Source organism: Scatophagus argus, chromosome 17 (assembly GCF_020382885.2).
Source record: "Scatophagus argus isolate fScaArg1 chromosome 17, fScaArg1.pri, whole genome shotgun sequence".
Classification (NCBI taxonomy): domain Eukaryota; kingdom Metazoa; phylum Chordata; class Actinopteri; family Scatophagidae; genus Scatophagus; species Scatophagus argus.
In genome coordinates, this window is record NC_058509.1 from 15,640,694 (window position 1) to 15,658,913 (window position 18,220).

An 18,220-nucleotide genomic window follows, 5' to 3' on the forward strand; every position below is an offset into this window, starting at 1 on the left:
CACACCATCTCTCTCTCTCTCTCGCTCCCTCTCTCCCCCTCTCTGTCTCTGTCTCTGTCTCTCCAGGGTACAGTCTGTGCTGACAGCCTGTACCTCCAGAATTGATTTCTGCCCAGAATGCAATAAAAGTCACTGAGGAAAGGAGACGAGCAACTGACTAACAAAAACTTGTCAATCAGTGTTGTTGTGTGTGTGTGTGTGTGCCTTTGAATGCTGATTCTGTCTTTCAATCAGCATTCAAAGACTTGAATGCTGATTTACCTGCCTGGACTTCACGGTGTGTTTGTTACATGTGAATGCAATGAGGTTTGTTCAGTCTCAGTATTCAGCGTTCAGTTGGATCCTCATCAGGCTGAATGGATTTTCTGCCAACTTAATGCTTTTCTGTAACTGCTAATCATTAGCCTTGCTGCTGTTTGATTAAAATCAATTTTTCATTTAATTAAACATGGCTGTTTTCTTTTCTGTTTTTTCCACATATGTGGTTACATGTAGATGTGAAAACATGACGCTCTGTGACGCTGAGTGTTAGTGGAAGGTAAACAGATAACACAGTCAAAATGAATGACCTGCTTTGATTTTCTAGTTAAATGGAAATTTCTCACACACATTACTGGAAAGTTCACAGACGTGCATTTTAATAGCTTGGCTCAGTTTCAGAAAATTCTAAATATTTCTGCATAGCATTAAGTATTCATAATTAATTAATTAAGGAGCAATCAAAGATTTAAAAAAAAAATACTATATTTTTGCTGATTGTAAAAGCTAAGAACTTCATTAGGACTGTTTGTGTGTGATTTAATTGATTTTTACTGAAGTGTGCTGAACTTTGGTGATTGGTGACCAAAGGTAGGTGACATCTCTTTTTTCCAGCTGAGCCCTGTCAAACAAGGGAGAAAAGACAAAGGGCAAAAGCACAAGAAAAGAAATCTCTCCTATGAAAGACTCAAAAGGGTTCTAACTCGTCAGAAAAGTGTGTGTAGGACTCCACCACTCCTCATTAAAAACAGACTGAGAAAGTAGGTTTTCAAGGACTTTAAAGATTTAATTCAACAAAATTACATAAAACAAACAGTTTTGGTTTTACTTTTTCAGGTTGTGAGATATTCATCTCTCCAATTTCTGGCTTGACCCCACAAGTAAAGTTCACAGTAAGAATTAGATTACAAAATAGCAGCGACACACGCATCCATTTACTCTGGATAATCCAAGTAACTCGCTGTGAACTGTTTTCATGTTTTTTCTTTTAACCAATGAAATATTTCCTGAAAATTATATTCTGCAGATTGTTCAACATAACAACAACAAGCAATTTCCAATTAAAGCTTCAAGTAACATGAACAATTTTCCACTTTTCCACATGGTCCATTGTTCCCGAGCAATAGTTATTGAACTGTAAAACTGAGACTATTTCTATTGCTGGAGAGAGAAACAGAACCTGTGTGTGTATATGTGTGTGCAGCTCAGTGGGCAATAGCTGGATGTAATGAGCATCTGGACTGAAAGGCAATCCTCTCCCTTTGTGTGTGTGTGTGTGTGTGTGTGTGTGTGTGTGAGAGAGAGAGAGAGAGAGAGAGAGAGAATGTGGTTAGTGTGTCAGTCAGAGGTCAACACCATCCAGTGGGTAGCAGCTGTTACTTGTCCTCTCCAGTCTCCCAGATTACACAGAGTGAACCTGTGATGGCCCAGACACCACAGACACAGTGATGGGTGTGTCTCAGACTAGGTGTTCATTGATCAGTCTGGAAGGTCAGAGTCAGGTGGAGCGGGGGCGGCTCTCATCGTCTCTCCACCTACATGCTCTCGAGTCAGCACTTCTCTCTTCAGCTCCATCCCTTCTTTGCTCTTTTCCTCTTTAGTGAGTTGGCACCTGCAATCAATGTTGGCAGTAACGCACTGTAAAAGTAACATCTCGCAGTAATGTAGTACTCTTAGCAGTAAGAAAGTAATCTAATAGTATACTAACAGGATTTTGCTGATGTTATTACATTTAATATGTCAAGTAATGCGTAACCGCTCGGCTCCGTCGTCTGCTGTGGACAATGGCGTGCACTTGAACTGCAGTGTCTGTTTGGAGACTCTGTAAAATAAATTCATAATAATAAGTCCAACACTGAATGTCCTCTGTGATTCCATTTATCTACTTCTTATTTTCCTTTCACATAGCTGGAGCTGTCAGCATGGTCAGACTTACACTGATTACTACTTACCGCTTACTTACACTGATACCTTTTCTGTGCCAGGTCTTTATGGTGTTGGTGACGTGTATGAGAGATAAGAGTTGAAGTTCACTGACTGTTTTCACACTTTTCTATTTTTATGACAAACCGTGACTTTCTTGACTTGCAAAATTACCTTTTAAATTGACAAACATCATATGTGTAATTCATGATACAGTTCAAATGGAATCAAAATATTATTTGTTTCTCGCCATTAACAACCTTGCGTATTTTTTAAAATATATAGTTCCATAGGTTAGACTACTGCAACTCTCTTCTGTCCGGCATCTCCCACAAGTCCCTCTTACGCCTCCAACTAGTTCGTATCGCAGCAGCTCAGCTTCTCACAGGTTTTAATGGACGGCGTCACATCACCCCTATTCTAGCCTCCCTTCACTGGCTGTCAGTCCATTTTTAGAATTGATTTTTAGATTTTACTAATCACTTTTAAAGCACATCTGGGTCTGGCTCCAGCTTATTTAACAGAGTTGTTGAACCCGTATGAGTGAGTCTGAAGCCTGAGATCCTCAGGTGGGGATCTTCTGGTTGTTCCAAAGTAAAGGTTAAAAACTAAAGGTGACCGGGCTTTTGCTGTCAGAGCCCCTCGGATTTGGATCGACCTTCCCCAGGACAGAAGGCTTACAAAGTCAGTGACTTCGTTTAAATCACTTCTCAAAACATACTCTTACAGATTGGTTTTTACGTGATGTTGTCCCCTTTAAATTACTGGTTTTAAATGATGTATCTCCTTTTTATCTACTATATATTTATATAACACTTCTTAAATCTTAAACCTTCACCATTTGTCTATTTATATTTTGTTTATTGCATTCTATTCAGCGTACAATTTGTCAGTTTTATTTTTAATGATTGTTAAGCATTTTGCAAACCTGATTTTTGAAAGGTGCTATCTAAATAAACGTATTATTATTGTTGTTGTTGTTATTATTAATAATGGACAGCACTGTGGTGTGGTGGTCAGCACTGTCACCTCACAGCAAGAGCGTTCTGGATTAGAGTCCTGGTCTGGGCCCTTCTGTGTGGAGTTTGCATGTTGTCTCTGTGCCAGCATTTGTTTTCTCTGGGTGCTCCAGCTTCCTCTCACAATCCCCAAAAACATGCACATTGGGTTAACTGGCTACTTACATTACCAGTCCAGCTGTCAGCTGGAACAGGCTCCAGCCCCCCCATGACCCAGCATGGATAAGGTGGGTACAGAAAATGGATGGATGGTCCCAAAAGGGATACTGGAAGAGGAGGGACTTCGCCTCTCTACTGTGGATGGGTTGAATCTGTCAACCAATCAGAGGCTGTATTTCTGACTGAAAGCCTTTATTAGGCAACAGCACATTATTGCTTTTAGTTATGCTTATTTTAAAAAGTAACTTGCCCAATATTATGGTTCCTGTTGACGATGAATTGATTTGTATATTCAGTAAGTGATCAAAGCAAGCCTCTGCATATTTGAATTTCTATCTGTATGCTACTTTTCTTTTATAATCTGAACAACATGGTGAGAGCTAATATTACAGATTTGTATGCTCAACTATTTCTGAACATCTGCTGTAAATCATTGTGTAAATCTTATCAGTGCACACATGCATATTTAACACACGCACACAGAGGTTTGTTCAAATAAACCTTCATGTTTTGGTCATTTTCTTTTATATTTACTGCTCTTCTTGTCTCTGTCTTTGCCTAACTATCCTGCACCTTGCTGCTGCTGTGATACCCTCGTGGGCTCATTACAGCCATTTAATCCAATGATTAGAAGCAATCACATTAAAATAAAACACAATTCCTTGCATAACATGTCATATTCAAGGCTGCAGAGGAAGTGTGGAGAGAAAACACTGTTGTATGTTCAAACACACAGAGTGTTAGAATCTTTTTCATTTTGGGAAATTTCTCTTTCCACTGAAAAACTGAGCTGCTCCACCTTTAACTCCCCAGAGATGTTTGGGTGTATATGTGAAAAACAATGGAGAAAGTTGAAGGCAGTGTCAGTACAAACAGGACACTGAGGTCATGGATGATGGAGTTAGGTTTTATCATAGCTGCTGTCTCTTGAAGGAATAGCTTGTAATTTTGGGAAATACGCTTTCTTTCTTTCTGAGAATTAGTAAATGTCCTGGAATCTGAAGGCTTATCAAATGGAAAACCATGACACCGGAAAACCTACATTAGCAAAAACACAAAAACATGAAAGAGCCTCTCTGCAGCCAGTGTTCATCAATTCTGAGCTCCTGTAAAAACATGACTGACACTGTGGAAGAGGGCCTGCTCTCTCCGCAGAAATAAAAATGTAACAAAATCTAAGGTCTAAGATAACAATTATTCTTATTTTTCAAGTGATCATATACTAATGAAAACGACTATGAATATTATATTCAATTTCTGCAAATAGAACCTCTAAAATTCTAAACATTAGACCTTTAAGTTGTTGTACATCAGCAGTACCAGAAGGTAAATATTAATATGCATGATGCAGATCAACACAATTGGCTTCTGGGGGCAGATACCACTTAATTGGTACCTCATGAGGGATAATGTTTCACTAATCCTATGAGACTGTCTCTCACATGTCTGTACTGTGTATGAATGTTTTCTTACATAGAAATAGAAGGAGAAAGATCAGAGGTTCAGCACACATCACAAGTTACCCTTCCTATTTTCATGCAAACAAGGCTCACTAAACCATTGGGGTATTACTGTAAATTAGCTATTTCCCTCTGAGCCCCACCACAACACATTCATGTAGAAATCTGCATGGAAAGAACATTTTCCAGAATCATATTTCCATTTCCAGATCAGGAAAGTGCATAATTTTGTATATATAAATGATTTAAAGAGGAGGGGAAGGGTGGCTATAAACTCACTTAATCTACTTACTTTATCTAAAAAGACATTTCTTTTCTTTTCATTTGAAGGAGTTAGTTCGTACAGCCATTCACTTTTAATGATTAATTCAAAGCAGAGAGGCAGATTAAGCCTCTGAAAGTATGCAGCAAGGCAGAAGACAGAGAGGGACGAGATAAAAGAGCCATGAGAAAGAGGGATCAAGAGCAGGACGGGCATAGAGAGAAAGTGATACAAGCAAGGAAAGTGAAAGATTCTGTTTCTCCAATCTGTTAGTTCTGTGCCTTTGTAGGCTCTCTCCTGGGAAACAGAGGATATAACCCTCCAAAGTCTCCCCGTTTCATGTAGGGTCAAAATCCTTTTGATCAGGGGTGACTGAGGATAAAAGCACAAGAAGGGGGTGGGTGGGAGAAAAGTAGGCAGAAGTAAAACTGAGGGAAGAAGAATGAGGATGAGTGACAGAAAATAGGGTTGAGGGAAAGCGGTGGGTGTGTATGTGTGTGTGTGTGTGTGTGTGAAGATGAGGTGGACAGACAAGGATTTCACGCTGTCTGCCTCGCTGTCGAGCTGGAGGGGGAACTTCTGAGGAGCAGTTATAGGAAGGATGTTTCTCAATCATCATCCTCAAGAGCCAGTGTGCCAAAATTTATTGCGGCATAATTTCATGGCTCGGAGAAAGGCAAGACTCGAACCGGTTTCATATGGCAAGAAAGACAAGTGTCAGCAGTTGTTAGAGTGTGTCTGCTTGCGTGTGCGTGCGTGTGTGTCTGCGTGTGCTGTGTGCAGCTGTCGATGAGACACACATGACATGGCAGACACAGAGCGTTTCCATACTGACTCTCTCACAGGGAGGGCTCCACATCATGAGCTTGATATTGATTACAAAGACTATGAGATGCATGGGTGACATCAGATACTGCAGCCATATGTCCACATGAAGCCAGTGTGACTGTCACACACACACACACACACACACACACCAATAACTGCTTGTTTTAGATTATGCCCTTTTATGCAGCGTGATGATTACACACAGATGCTCGTGTGTTTGCACAAGTCTGTTTACACTCTCTCTTTCACTCTCTCTCTCTCTCACACACGCGCGCGCGCGTTGTTATTATGTTTGCATAATTACTGCAAAAGCAGAACAGTGTCTTGTGAAATCAGTGTCACATAACCCTCTGCTCTCATAAGATTCCCTCTGCAGAGTGTTTTGTGTGTACTGCGCCTTTAAATGGCAGGCGTGGCTCTCCTACTACGACCCGCCTTTTATGCATAATAGCCAACTCTCCTTCCCCCAGATCAAATATAGTGCAGTAGTCGGCAAAGAAAAGTGACCACAGCCAAAGCCCATCCAGCCCTTTGAGCAGCGCGAGCAAACGGACTCGTTTACTGTTTACAGCCTGGAAAGAGACGCCAAGCGGATCACATCCGAACCACATTCTCTACTCAAGGAAGCATTGGGACTGCTGCTTTTGTGGACAATTAAATCACACACGGCGGATCTATGAAGACGCAGGGAGGTTTTTTACTCTCAGCACCAGGTAAGACTTTTTTTTGCTTTTACTCTACAGCAACTGCTCTTATGAAGGCGTTCGCAGCAGGGAAAGATGTTTCCGGTTTAAAAAAAAAAAAAAAAGAACCACCTGGAGTTTGAGGGCTTCCAGCCGCGCCTGATGCTTAATTAACTGATCGGCGCTTCTTTTGCTTTTTTTGTTTTGTTTTGTTTTTTTTAGTCGCAGCTGAATTCTTTGAGCTTGATAAGGAGTTGAACCAAGGAGGAGTCGAGATAAACTACTTTACATACGACTCTCCAGTGTGACCATGGGTTCAGCGGGAGGCAGGACGGGTACCTGTCCATCCAATTAATCTATTTCAATCTAATTTAGTATGTGTGTGTTCTGCCGAGCAGTCAGCAGAAAATAGAAGCCCCCGCTCTCTGCCTCTCTGTCACAGTATACTACTAAAACAGTGTTATGTAATGAAACTGTTGCGAAACTTGAACTTCACAGCAGCAACACAGCAGTTTAACTTTGCGGAATTTAAACACAAGACGCTTTTTATTTATGCTTCAAAATCACCATAATTGTATTTTGCTCTGTGTATGGTACTCATCAGCTGACTCTGCTGTAGCCTAATTGGCACACTGTGTTCCGATACAGGTACTTTATGCGTTACATCTCCGTGGATGTTCTTTCTCTGAACAGTAGCACAATATTTTGCTCAACAAATAATATAATTAAACCAGTAATAGAAGTATTATGCAGTATCGCCCCCCCCCCCCCCCCCCAACATGTCTGCGGACAGGGCTGTGATTATTTTGATGAGAATACAGCTCAGTTCTCATACAACTGTTGGCTCTATGTCTCTGCAGACAGAGGGAACAGGGAGTGATTCACACCCCCCCGCGCGCGCCTGCACCCCCCATGCCGGGCATTAGCTCCACCGCGCCTCGTTATGAAAACTGGGACATGGACCACCTCGACCACTACCAACATTATTTCTACGACGATCACCACGACCCGGATGAGGATTTCTTCAAGTCCACGGCGCCCAGCGAGGACATATGGAAGAAATTCGAGCTGGTACCGACCCCGCCCATGTCCCCTATCCGGGCGGTGGAAGGGTCGGGCAGGGTCGGTCTGCTGTACCCGTCTCTGGGCGACAAACTGGAGTGGGTCTCTCAGTTCTTAGGGCAGGAGGATGAGCAACAGCAGCAGGACATGCCCTGCAAGCTCACCACGGCCAGTGACTCCTTCGGGAACCTGAGCTCCATCATCATCCAGGACTGTATGTGGAGTGGTTTCTCGGCCGGTCAACAGCTGGAGAGAGTTGTAGGGGAGCGCTGCGCCTCCTGTCCCGGGACGGGGGCCGCTGCCAAGGTCGCAGCCGGCTCTGCCCTCACATCCCCGGGGAGAGCGCAGAGTGCCCTCCCCGACGCGTCGGCCCTCAGCGGACTGGCGGCGGACTGTGTGGACCCGGCTGCGGTGCTCACTTTCCCGTCAACTGGTGCATGCAAGAAACAAGTGTCCTCTGGTTCAGAGTCTCACAGCGACTCATCAGGTCAGTAACTGACATAAAACAAACTGGACTTATCTCAGTACAGAAACATATTACTATAGTATATCTTGTAGTTTGCCTGTGGTGAATTGGGCGTTATGAATATTTTGCATGCCATGTTCGTATGTGTTTATATGTGCCCGCGATACTGTAGTTGAGTGGCCATAATCATTTATCTCATGGTGTTTCAATATTCCATTTAATTTTCTATAAAGGTTCCTACTAAATAGAAGCTCCTTAGGCTCAACGTCCTCAATTTTATGAAGATATTTTCAGGGTTTGACCTGCAATGTCACATTTCCCTCTCTTTCAGTTAATATTTAGCCTTTGATTATCCATTATCTGACAGTGAGGGTTGGCATGGCACATGACTGCATTGCGTTACCTTGGTGCATGCAACACATGCTTTAAGCCCAGAGAGCGACACGCCCATTGAAACATCTGCTGCCTGGCTAGGCTCCAGCAGACCAGCTGCTACCTCTCCCTGTTCCTCCAGTCTGACTTATGATAATATCCAATCCGCACCGCTGACACAGATTTGACACGAATTCAAGGAGTATTCTTAATTATTCAAACTTTATGAGGAGGAGGAGGTAGGAAAATCAGCCCTCTTTTAGTTATTCTGTCTAGCCAAGATTCTCCCTGACTCCAGACCTACTCTTTCCTTTTTCAACCCATATGATTGAGGTTGGTATGCAGGCAGCCATGTGATGTTGAGTGTGAACCATGCATAATGGTGTGTGGAATGTCACAAAGGGAACTTGTTGCTTCATTCCTCTACTCAACAGGCTGCAGCGCCAATTGTGTCAGTGGGTGGATTTGGTCCGAGCCAGCCTGGGCTGTGAATAGAGCGGGATTAGCCATTTAGGAGGTTAGCTAGGCCTGCAGAATTCTTTGACATGAGTTTCAGGCAGGATTTCACACCATTTCAGGGGATAATATGTGCTCAATGAGCAATCATAGGAAGTAAATGTATGATTATGCTCCAATAAAGTCATTTATGGGCTCCTTGAGGGAATTCATTCTGTGTGCCTTGTAATACGAGATGTCATCTTTTGTCACATAAAAGCTGTTGTAAATAATAGGCAGCCCCCCCCCCCCCAATTGCAAAGCCCTTCGTCCAGCTCTTTATGTGTAATTCATAGAGAGATTACTACTTCCTGAGAAGTCAAATCCACAAAGGTGCAATTATTTTAAAAGTGTGTTTCAATTTACAAGAGCACTGAAACTCTCCCAAGAGTCTAGTCAGTTGGCGGGAATCAAGTCGATAAGACCTTTCCTCATGTTTAATACCCCACTCCCGCTCTAGTAAACAGGGCAGCAAATGGTTTCTAATGACACTGAATGTCAGTGGTTGAAGCTGAAGAGTTGCTGATTTGCTTCTTCTCATCTTCACTGGATCCACATGAATGAAGAGAGACAGTTCCCACTCAGGGAGCTGACTTAATGCAGTGAATCATTGCAGAGTGTGTGTGGGAGCTAGAGATCATGGAGATTTCATGAGGTTCTGTGAAGAAAGTCTTTTCTGAAGCATTTTAATTAGTTTAAGGAGGCAGCTGAGTGTATCCAGTGTCGGCTGCAGCCGCCACCAAGTGTTTTGAATAAGCAAATGCATAATAACCTTCCTTCTTTACCTTTCAGATGATGAAGATGACAAGGATGAGGATGAAGAGGAGATTGACGTGGTGACGGTGGAGCACAAGCAGCAACGCAAACCTCGACGACTGGTCAACACTCGAAAACCAGTGACCATAACGGTGCGGGCCGACCCACTCGACCCCGGCATGAAGCGTTTCCACATCTCCATCCACCAACAGCAGCACAACTACGCTGCACCCTCCCCAGACACACTCCCTCCACCGACTGAGCCTCCTCGGAAGAGGGTCCGGCAGGAGGCCTCCACCCCGGCCACCCAGCCACACCAGAACTCTCATTACCACCAACCCCGACCCGGCCATGCCCCTCTGAACTTGGACAGCAGGAAGTCTCATGTGACTGTGGCTGGAGTCAGGTCAGAGTCCCCTAACCTCAGCGCCTCCTCTCCTACCTCCTCCACGTCACCTTCATCTCCTCCCTCCTCCTCTTCCTCCTCGAGCTCCCATCCCCAAAGCTCCCCATCAAAGGCCCACTTCCTCTCCCACCTCTCCAGTCCCCAGTCCTCTGACTGTGAGGACACAGACAAACGCAAGGCGCACAACTTCCTCGAACGCAAGCGAAGGAACGACCTGCGGTCGCGCTTCCTGTCGCTACGAGACGAGATCCCAGGCTTAGCAGACTGCCCCAAGACGCCAAAGGTGGCGATCTTGACGCGAGCCACAGAGTACCTGCAGCAGCTGCATGCCAGCGAGAGGCAGAAGGCTCAGGAGAGGAAACAGCTGAAAGCCAGGCAGCTACAGCTGCTGCAGAGGCTGGCACACCTCAAACGATCCTGAGCGACGGGTCGGCTGTCACCGCACACATACACTCACAGGACTGAACGGGACTACATGAAGGAGAAAAGACACTAATGTTCACTTTGAATTAGTCACATTGAAAAGGTGCAGTTGGAGTTTCTTTTTTTTTTCTTTTTCTTTTGTTTATTTTGTGGTTTGCACATTAGCTTCTGAGTGATTGACGAGGCCGTAAGCCGGTCAGGACAGCAAACTCGGGATTGATCTTACAGGGCATCTTACAGGCAGATTAATATGTCCATGGTTACTCAATATGAGTTTTTCAAACTGGTATATTTCCCTTTGCTAAAAGCTGTTGCTTTTGAATGCAGCATCCCCTCATTGAAAAACTGCTACAACTGAGCTGTTTAACTGCTGCATGGTCTGGTCAGGCATTATTGACAGGGCTTGGTGTGCTTGGACAGCCATAATGTTTCCACTCTCTTTGAAGTTTCTCTGCAGAATCTTCTACAAATGTAGAGTCCCCTGTTCCTGAGTATTGGCATACAACTTGTATGTTTTGTTTTTAAGTTGTGACTTTCTGTGCTGTGTTCTTTTCTGTTTTCTCTTCTGTTCTCTCATTATACCTTTTCCCTGTTTTGTCTTGATCTTTCCACTACTCTTCTTTTTTTTTTTTTTTTTCCTTGTCAACAGTTGAAGTTGCTGGCATTACGCTTACTGATATTAGGAATGTGAAGGGGGGGGGGCTGCACCAAGCCATGCAACAATAACATTACACCTGGAAGGGTACACTATGTTCTACACTTCCTGGACTAGCTCAGGTTAAGTCCTAACTTCTGTGCCTGCATGTTTCCATTCATAGCTTCTGTGTTTTTTTTCTCACGCCACAGATGTTTCCACAGCAGCACCATGCCCACAGTAACAGCCAGTTTTGTAGCATTATTTGGAAAAAATGAGAAAATATGTGGAGATTAATCCTTTTTCCAATCAACATCTGAAAAAACAAAAACATTTCGATTTCACTTTGTCTTTATTATTGTTGTGCCATGGAGACCAGCCAAAGGGTGAATGGTGGCTTCAAATGATCAGCCAAAAGAAACTTAGAGAATAGCTTAAATTCAGTTTCAGTTTGTCTGTCTAAGCAACATGAAAAATGCCAACTTTAACTTGGTTTTGATGAAGCCCATTGAGTTCCAACTACATTTCTTTCATCTTGCTGTCTGATATATTTGTATTATTTTTTTTTTTTTGCATTTAATGTAATGCCTATAGAAGCCTTTCAGTGTATGTTGACTATCCTGTTGGATGTTATGTATATAGCACCCTTACTGTACAGTCCCTTCCAAAGCAAAACCAGAGCTGTCTACTATACTCATCCTTGTTTTCATTTGGCCCTGTGTCCTAAACGGGGGCCAAGCTTGCTGGCTTTTCAAAGATAACTCAAAGCTTCTATTTTTGTTAATAAAATGATTATGAAAAAGAGTCAAAATAAAACACTTACTGAACATTGATCACACTAGCCACTTTGTCACCACATTTTATTATTATTATTATTTTTTTATTTTATTTTTTTGCAATGCCTACTTGTTTTCTTTCCTGGTAATTACTTCATTTGTCTCTGGGGTTTCTTTATTTGTACAAGTTAGAGTTGACAGAAGTTTTTATACTATATTTTCCTACCGAGTTGTGTTTCGGTGTGAGCTAATGACTGTTTTTGTTAACATAGTTGGCAGGGCTTTATTGGTGTTTATGTGCTGAAAATTGGCATGTGTGCTCTGCTTTCTCTCGACAGAGTGGAAAACACCTGAATGCTGCTGTATTCAAATCCAATCACTCTAGCTGTAACACTCTTAAATCTGGTGCGGGCGGTGGGTGGATCGGGAGGAGGAGGGGGTGGACTTAAGAGGATCTACCGATTAAACTTCGGGCTGTGTGTAGCCTTTAGTGACCTTAATGTTACTGCTTTCTCTCTGCTTTTTTTGCAAGCCTGGTGCTCCCCATTGTCCCATAAGCCATGCAACAGAGAGCACTGTAGCCCTGGAACTAGTACTGTAAACAACTTGATCATGACGAGTAGCATGCCCTGCTCTTACCAACACTCAGGAATCTCCCAAGTGTAGTCTGTAGCTCTTGTGAGGGCCATAGGCTGTGCTTACGGAAAACAACCCCTACTGTAATATGCTGTATGTATAACCTAACACCAACACAGACTGAAAGAGAGCATTACAACAGAAGAATCATCACATAATCGTTTGAATTTATACTTCAGGACATGAGTAATGTTTCCCTTTCCCCCCTTTCTTCTTCTGAATTATCTGTAGTATTTTATCTGCTAATTAATTCAGCACAAATCACCATTACTGCCCCGATACTTTTTTTTCAGTATGGTGGTGCACCCACAACAGTGGTTTGCCCCGTTTCTTTTTTTAATTTGTTTGACTTGTTTTGGTCACTGGTCTCTGCTGTTGGCACAGTTATGGTAGCAGTGGACGTTGCTTACTTACTTTGGGAGTTCAACTATGGTGATTTTGAAGCCTTGTCTCAGCACTTTGTTTTTTCTTTTTTTCTGTACCTCATAAGCCTCTATGTATGAAGAGTAAGTCAGAAAAATAATAAATTCATGGTTGGACATCATTAAAGGCCTGTTTAGCTTATCTGCTTGTCTCTTTTGCACACACATGCACACACACAAACATAAGAATAATGATCATCTAGCTCTATATTTGTTCTTCAATGATTGGCTAAATGTTATAGCTACACTAAAATCCAGTGTTTTCTGAACTGGATCAGAGTATTGCACACATTTTTTTCTCCATTCTAACCACCTGTATGAGTGCGCACACATCTCACATCCACCATTTGCGCTGAGGAGTTTCCATGGCAACGAGCATCTTTGCTCACTGCTGCAGAGCTCCCACAGTTTCCATAGAAACTATATACTACCCTCCCTGTAAAGGTATTTCATAAACATTGTAAATGCCAGCAACACATTGATCTGCTCGCCAGAGATGAGTAGAGGTGGGTTCAGACGTTCAGAGGCCTTATTGATCGGTGAATGTTTCATGTGAGCTGGCCATAGTTACCAGTCAGAGCGTTTCATTGACATCAGGAAGACTAAATTGTTAAAATAATTACATTTATTTAGCCACGAAAGTGAAAGTCCCTCCACATGAACTCTCATCAGTCAGTGTCGCCACAGTAACGGCTGCCTGTTGCCTGGTAACAGAGCCCGCCTCTCCGCTCTAAGCCCAGTGCGCATGCGCGCGACTGTCAGCTGGGCACCTTGGAAGCGACATCATGGCGGCGTCCGCTCCAGGCGTGCAGTCCGCCTTGCGGAGAGCAATGGTGCCATCTTTAGTGGTGATATTAGGAGCTACCGGTACGGGAAAGTCCAAGCTGGCGATCGAGATCGGAAAACGGCTTCAGGGAGAAATAATCAGCGCCGACTCCATGCAGGTAGGAAGACTGTCAGCGCGAGGAAATATGTAGGGAGACATGGCAGCCATAATGCTCGAGTACAGCAGAATAAAACGTTTGTTTAACCCAAGACGCACACAGACCCGAGTTCAAAGCAGTAAATTGGCTTTTACATCATCCATTCTTTATTCTTTCTGAATGTGGAGTTTATGTTTAGCTAATTGTTACTGCGCAGTATAGCGGACTGCGGAAGTCGGAAGATGCAAACCACCTAAATACGATGCTGTTGCATTTTAGTTTGGTTTGATATCACCATACAAGTTAGTGCAGAAATCCTGTCAACGATGATAACAGTAAGAGGAAATAAGAAAAAGATAAGGTATCATAAACTTGAAATGAAAGTATCATAGCATAAGGAAGTATGGGATAGACTGTAAAAAGAACTGGAACACATTATGAGCTACTGCTGTCATCTACTGTTTACAGTATAAAGCATAAAAAATGACAAATTAAAGGTATTCTATAAACAATACTTAATTAGTAACTACAATCCTGATTTTCAAAAAGCTGGTACCCTGTGGAAAACTTAAACACAGAATGCGATCATTTGCAAAGGAGCAGCAGTGTTACCTGGGGATGGTTCCAAACTGGTGTTGTTGGAGCAGTACACAGCTTTCCAAGTCTGCTGTTGCTCCTGTCTAAAATTGTTTGAAATGGACTTTTGAAATCAAATTCAGAATTAGCATCTATTTGCAAAAAAAATGAAGTTAATGAGGTAGAACATGAACTATGTTGTCTATGTGCTGTTTTTGATTGAGTATATGTGAGAAAGGATTCGCAAATGATTACGTTCTCTTTTGTTTTGGGAATCAAGCGGTAGAAATGACAAAGTAAATATCAATAACAAGTGGGAAAGCGGGTAAGATAAATTCCTTGTACTGTAAATTTTGGCAACTACAAAATAAATGTCTCTTTGCCAGGAGGATAAATGTGAAGCTGGTCATTAAATATACTATTTAGCATCCAGGTAGTTAAAAGGTTTTATTGAAACGGCCATTTATTTAGATACTGTAATATAGCAGCATGACTCCAAGCTGATTAAAGAAAGGGAAAAATCAGTGGAGGTCAGCCCTGTAAACTGAAATGTCATCATAAAAATATTCATAGGTTCATTCATGACTGTGTCTTCTATTGCTAATGTAGTTGCAGTATAAATAATCATGTTCTAGGGGAAGTAGTTTATATGAGAAGCACTAAGATCTTAGAGCTTCATTATGACCGATGATGTATTGAGATGATTTTGTGTGTGTGTGTTGTCAAAGCCACAGTTCTCAGGCCTGTGTCTCTTCTTTCCTCCCTCTCTCAGCCCTGCCCATGCCTGTAGTTCTCAAGCTGTGTACACACAAACACGCACAGTCACACTCTGACACACACACACTCCACTTTATCCAAATCTGCCAGTGTCCAGCAGTGATTCCTTTGACAACACAATAACAGTATGCAATCACATCGTGCTGACTGTTTGATCACCTTTTCTCCTGCTTCACCGCCACCTTTCTTCCCCCTCCTCCTTCCCACTTCATTGTCCTTGAGAGTGTGGGTCCCTGCAGGGAGCGCCTCTTCCAGCAGTCACCTGGTACTGGGTAAACTGGGTTACGCTAATAACACTTCATCCCAGAATATCTCAGCAACCAGCAGCCCTGGTGGAGAGAAACAGTGGCCTAGATACTGCAAGGCAGCCCCAGCCTATCCTCCACAATCCTTGGCCTTGTTGCTACCCTCCCGTTGGTGTGTGTGACAGTGAGGGAAAGCGAGAGAGAGAAAGAGATAGGGACATGCAGACATGGAGTGAGTGGGAGAGAGAGAGACTGCTTATGTGAGAATGAGGCTGTGTATAGGCTAGAACTGGCCTGTGTTGTCTTTGGGATAGGAAACAGTCTGGTCTTGTTTGGGAGAAAGCAGCATTGTGCTGAGCTGGTACTTATTCAGCGCCGTGCTACGCCGGCCCAGCAGCTGATAGTGAATGGGCACGCTGTGGCCACTGGGAAGTGTCTATTGTCCTGGGGAGAATTGGTTCCCACACTCCCTAACACTCCTATTGTGTTAATACCCCCCCCAACACACACACACACACACACACACACACACTCACACACACTCCTGCCTGTGGCCCACGCCCCCAACCCACAGTTCATTGGACATGCAGGGGGATATTATTCACTCATTAAATGAACATGCTAACTATGGCACACACACAAGTGCTCGGCTGTGCTGTCAATGAGTGTAAAACTGTGGTTCCCAAAGTGGGGTGGGGGGTGAACGGGTCCTTCAGCAAAAAATGCCACTGTTCTCTTGGAATTATGGGAAAAAATGGGAGTCTGATGTCAGGCTTTATAACCATCATTGTACTTATCAACTCAACTGTAAGCAAAACTGTTTCACTGGGCAGCTTGTGAAAATGAAGTCTTAAATTATCCAGTCATTAGCATTAGTCTTTTTATTTCATGCTGATAATAAAAGATTTCAGTGCACCATATTCACACTGAGATGAATCCAGAACTGAGTCAGTAGTGCGGCTCATTATGTGCTTTACTATATTTAACTCGGCTCTTTTGCACTCCATTTCCCGCCGTTTCTTTTCTTGTACTGCAGACATTTTTAGTTTATAGCATAGATTTTTTTTTTTTGCCTTTTTTCAAGTTTAACTTACTTGCTCAAAGTAAATTAATCATTAATTAAAGCAGATAACATTAAAGAGGTCTTGAGAGGATTGCACTTGGCTGTTTAAAATCATCTCACGCTTTCAAAGATCCCTATTCGATCTCTCAATGACTCACTCTGTAGATCGCCTACATCCACAGATTTAGTGTATATTGTAAATGTGGGTGATGTGTGGAAATGAAACTTTTCCAGCCAAAGTGGAGAACTGGACTGTGTTGATATGCACAAGTTGTAGAATTTAATTGGTGGAATCAGGCTTTTGATGAGCTGTAATGGATAGACAATTCATCCAGGCACTGCAGACTGACAGCGCTTCGCGACGCATTATTGGAAATCAGAAACGTTTGACATGGACAGTGACAGCGAGCTGACAGGCTGAGTGTACTTCAGAGGTGATTCATGTGAGGAGCGCCCAGACTGAAACATTAGAGCAGTTTACTGTGAGCTGTGATCATCGTTCAGACACTGCCTTGTTTACGCTCTGCTGCACATCAGTGAATCTGCTGTGGAATTCCTGTCTCGCTCTTCATTTTAAGGATATTGGCAGCTGCCGGGCTACGCCACTGACCGTGTTTTTACTCATCTGCCTGTGTGTCACTTCTTGTATTTTGTAACTACTGCTTGTGTTTCCTACTACTACATGATATGAAGCATCTGGGAAGGCCATTGTGAAGGCCTGTGTTTTAACTGCAGCAGGTACTTGCTTAAATATTACAACCACAGACAGGTGAAGTGAATAATATTCGTCTCTTTACATTGTGATATTCTGTCTCGAAACCTTTGGTCCTGGCTTTCATATGGATGTTACTTTGACATGTACCGGCCACCTAGACTTTACTGTAGTTTGTAGTCCACCAAGTTCAACCCCTTCAGAGCATTCCCTGATGACAGTGGCCATCCCAGCATTACAACGCACCCTGTCACGCTGCGACAACTGGACCTCATTCTGATCCCACGGAGGCCCAAGTTACACCAAACCACCAGTGTGACATGAAAGATTTTAATTACTCAATCAGCACAAACCTTATGTTTTGTTGTGGTGTGTGTGTGTGTGTGGGGGGGGGGGTGGGTCATACTGAAGGGCCATCAGAGGTCCTACGGGGCAATTTAACAGGTCATGCACATGCATGCACAATTGCTTCAGTTTGTGGATGTATTGGTGGTCGGTGACCCATTGCTTTATACATGCATGAATGGAAAAGCTGCCGTATTCTGTCAAAGTCAAATTGAGCCATGAAAACTGCGACACGGAAGAACAATTCATCAGGCTTGTGGTTTTCTGTTGAATGTGAGAAATGGGCCTGAACAACAGAAAAGATGTCATGTGTCATCTTGACCCTCACAGTCCCATAAAAGTGGAATGAAAGAGGTCTTTCTTAGGAAAAGCACCAAGGGCTCATTTGGCTTTTATGTCGTAAATTTGGAAATTAGATGCTTACGTCGCCAGCTGATTTGTCCGCTGTGAGTGGCGCTCATTCTTTCAAAGGTTATGCTTGTGATTGGCCAGAGGTTGTTATGAAGATACACACACATACACCAACACCAACTGCTTAT

At 43.0% G+C, this 18,220-nt stretch overlaps 2 protein-coding genes across 2 annotated transcripts in view; both read left to right on the forward strand.

The window, feature by feature from the left end:
• The first annotated feature begins 6,368 nt into the window (after positions 1–6,368).
• Positions 6,369–13,182, forward strand: myclb (MYCL proto-oncogene, bHLH transcription factor b). The gene is made up of 3 exons (XM_046417341.1): positions 6,369–6,622; positions 7,453–8,141; positions 9,780–13,182. The coding sequence occupies exons 2-3, from the start codon at positions 7,505–7,507 to the stop codon at positions 10,568–10,570; spliced, it is 1,428 nt and encodes a 475-aa protein (XP_046273297.1). The 5' UTR covers positions 6,369–6,622; positions 7,453–7,504; the 3' UTR covers positions 10,571–13,182.
• A 584-nt stretch (positions 13,183–13,766) lies between these two features.
• trit1 (tRNA isopentenyltransferase 1) overlaps positions 13,767–18,220 on the forward strand; it is a 31,316-nt gene continuing 26,862 nt past the window's right edge. The window contains exon 1 of the mRNA XM_046417340.1: positions 13,767–13,984. Within this exon, the coding sequence (XP_046273296.1) occupies positions 13,826–13,984 (159 nt within the window). The 5' untranslated portion in view covers positions 13,767–13,825. The remainder of the gene's footprint in view (positions 13,985–18,220) is intronic.

What these genes read in the sequence shown, in the direction of transcription:
- myclb (XM_046417341.1), top strand. Translation starts at nt 7,505, where the DNA reads ATGCCGGGCATTAGCTCCACCGCGCCTCGTTATGAAAACTGGGACATG. An exon ending in GTCTCACAGCGACTCATCAG is followed by an intron (nt 8,142 to 9,779) that starts GTCAGTAACTGA and finishes TTTACCTTTCAG; the next exon opens with ATGATGAAGATGACAAGGAT.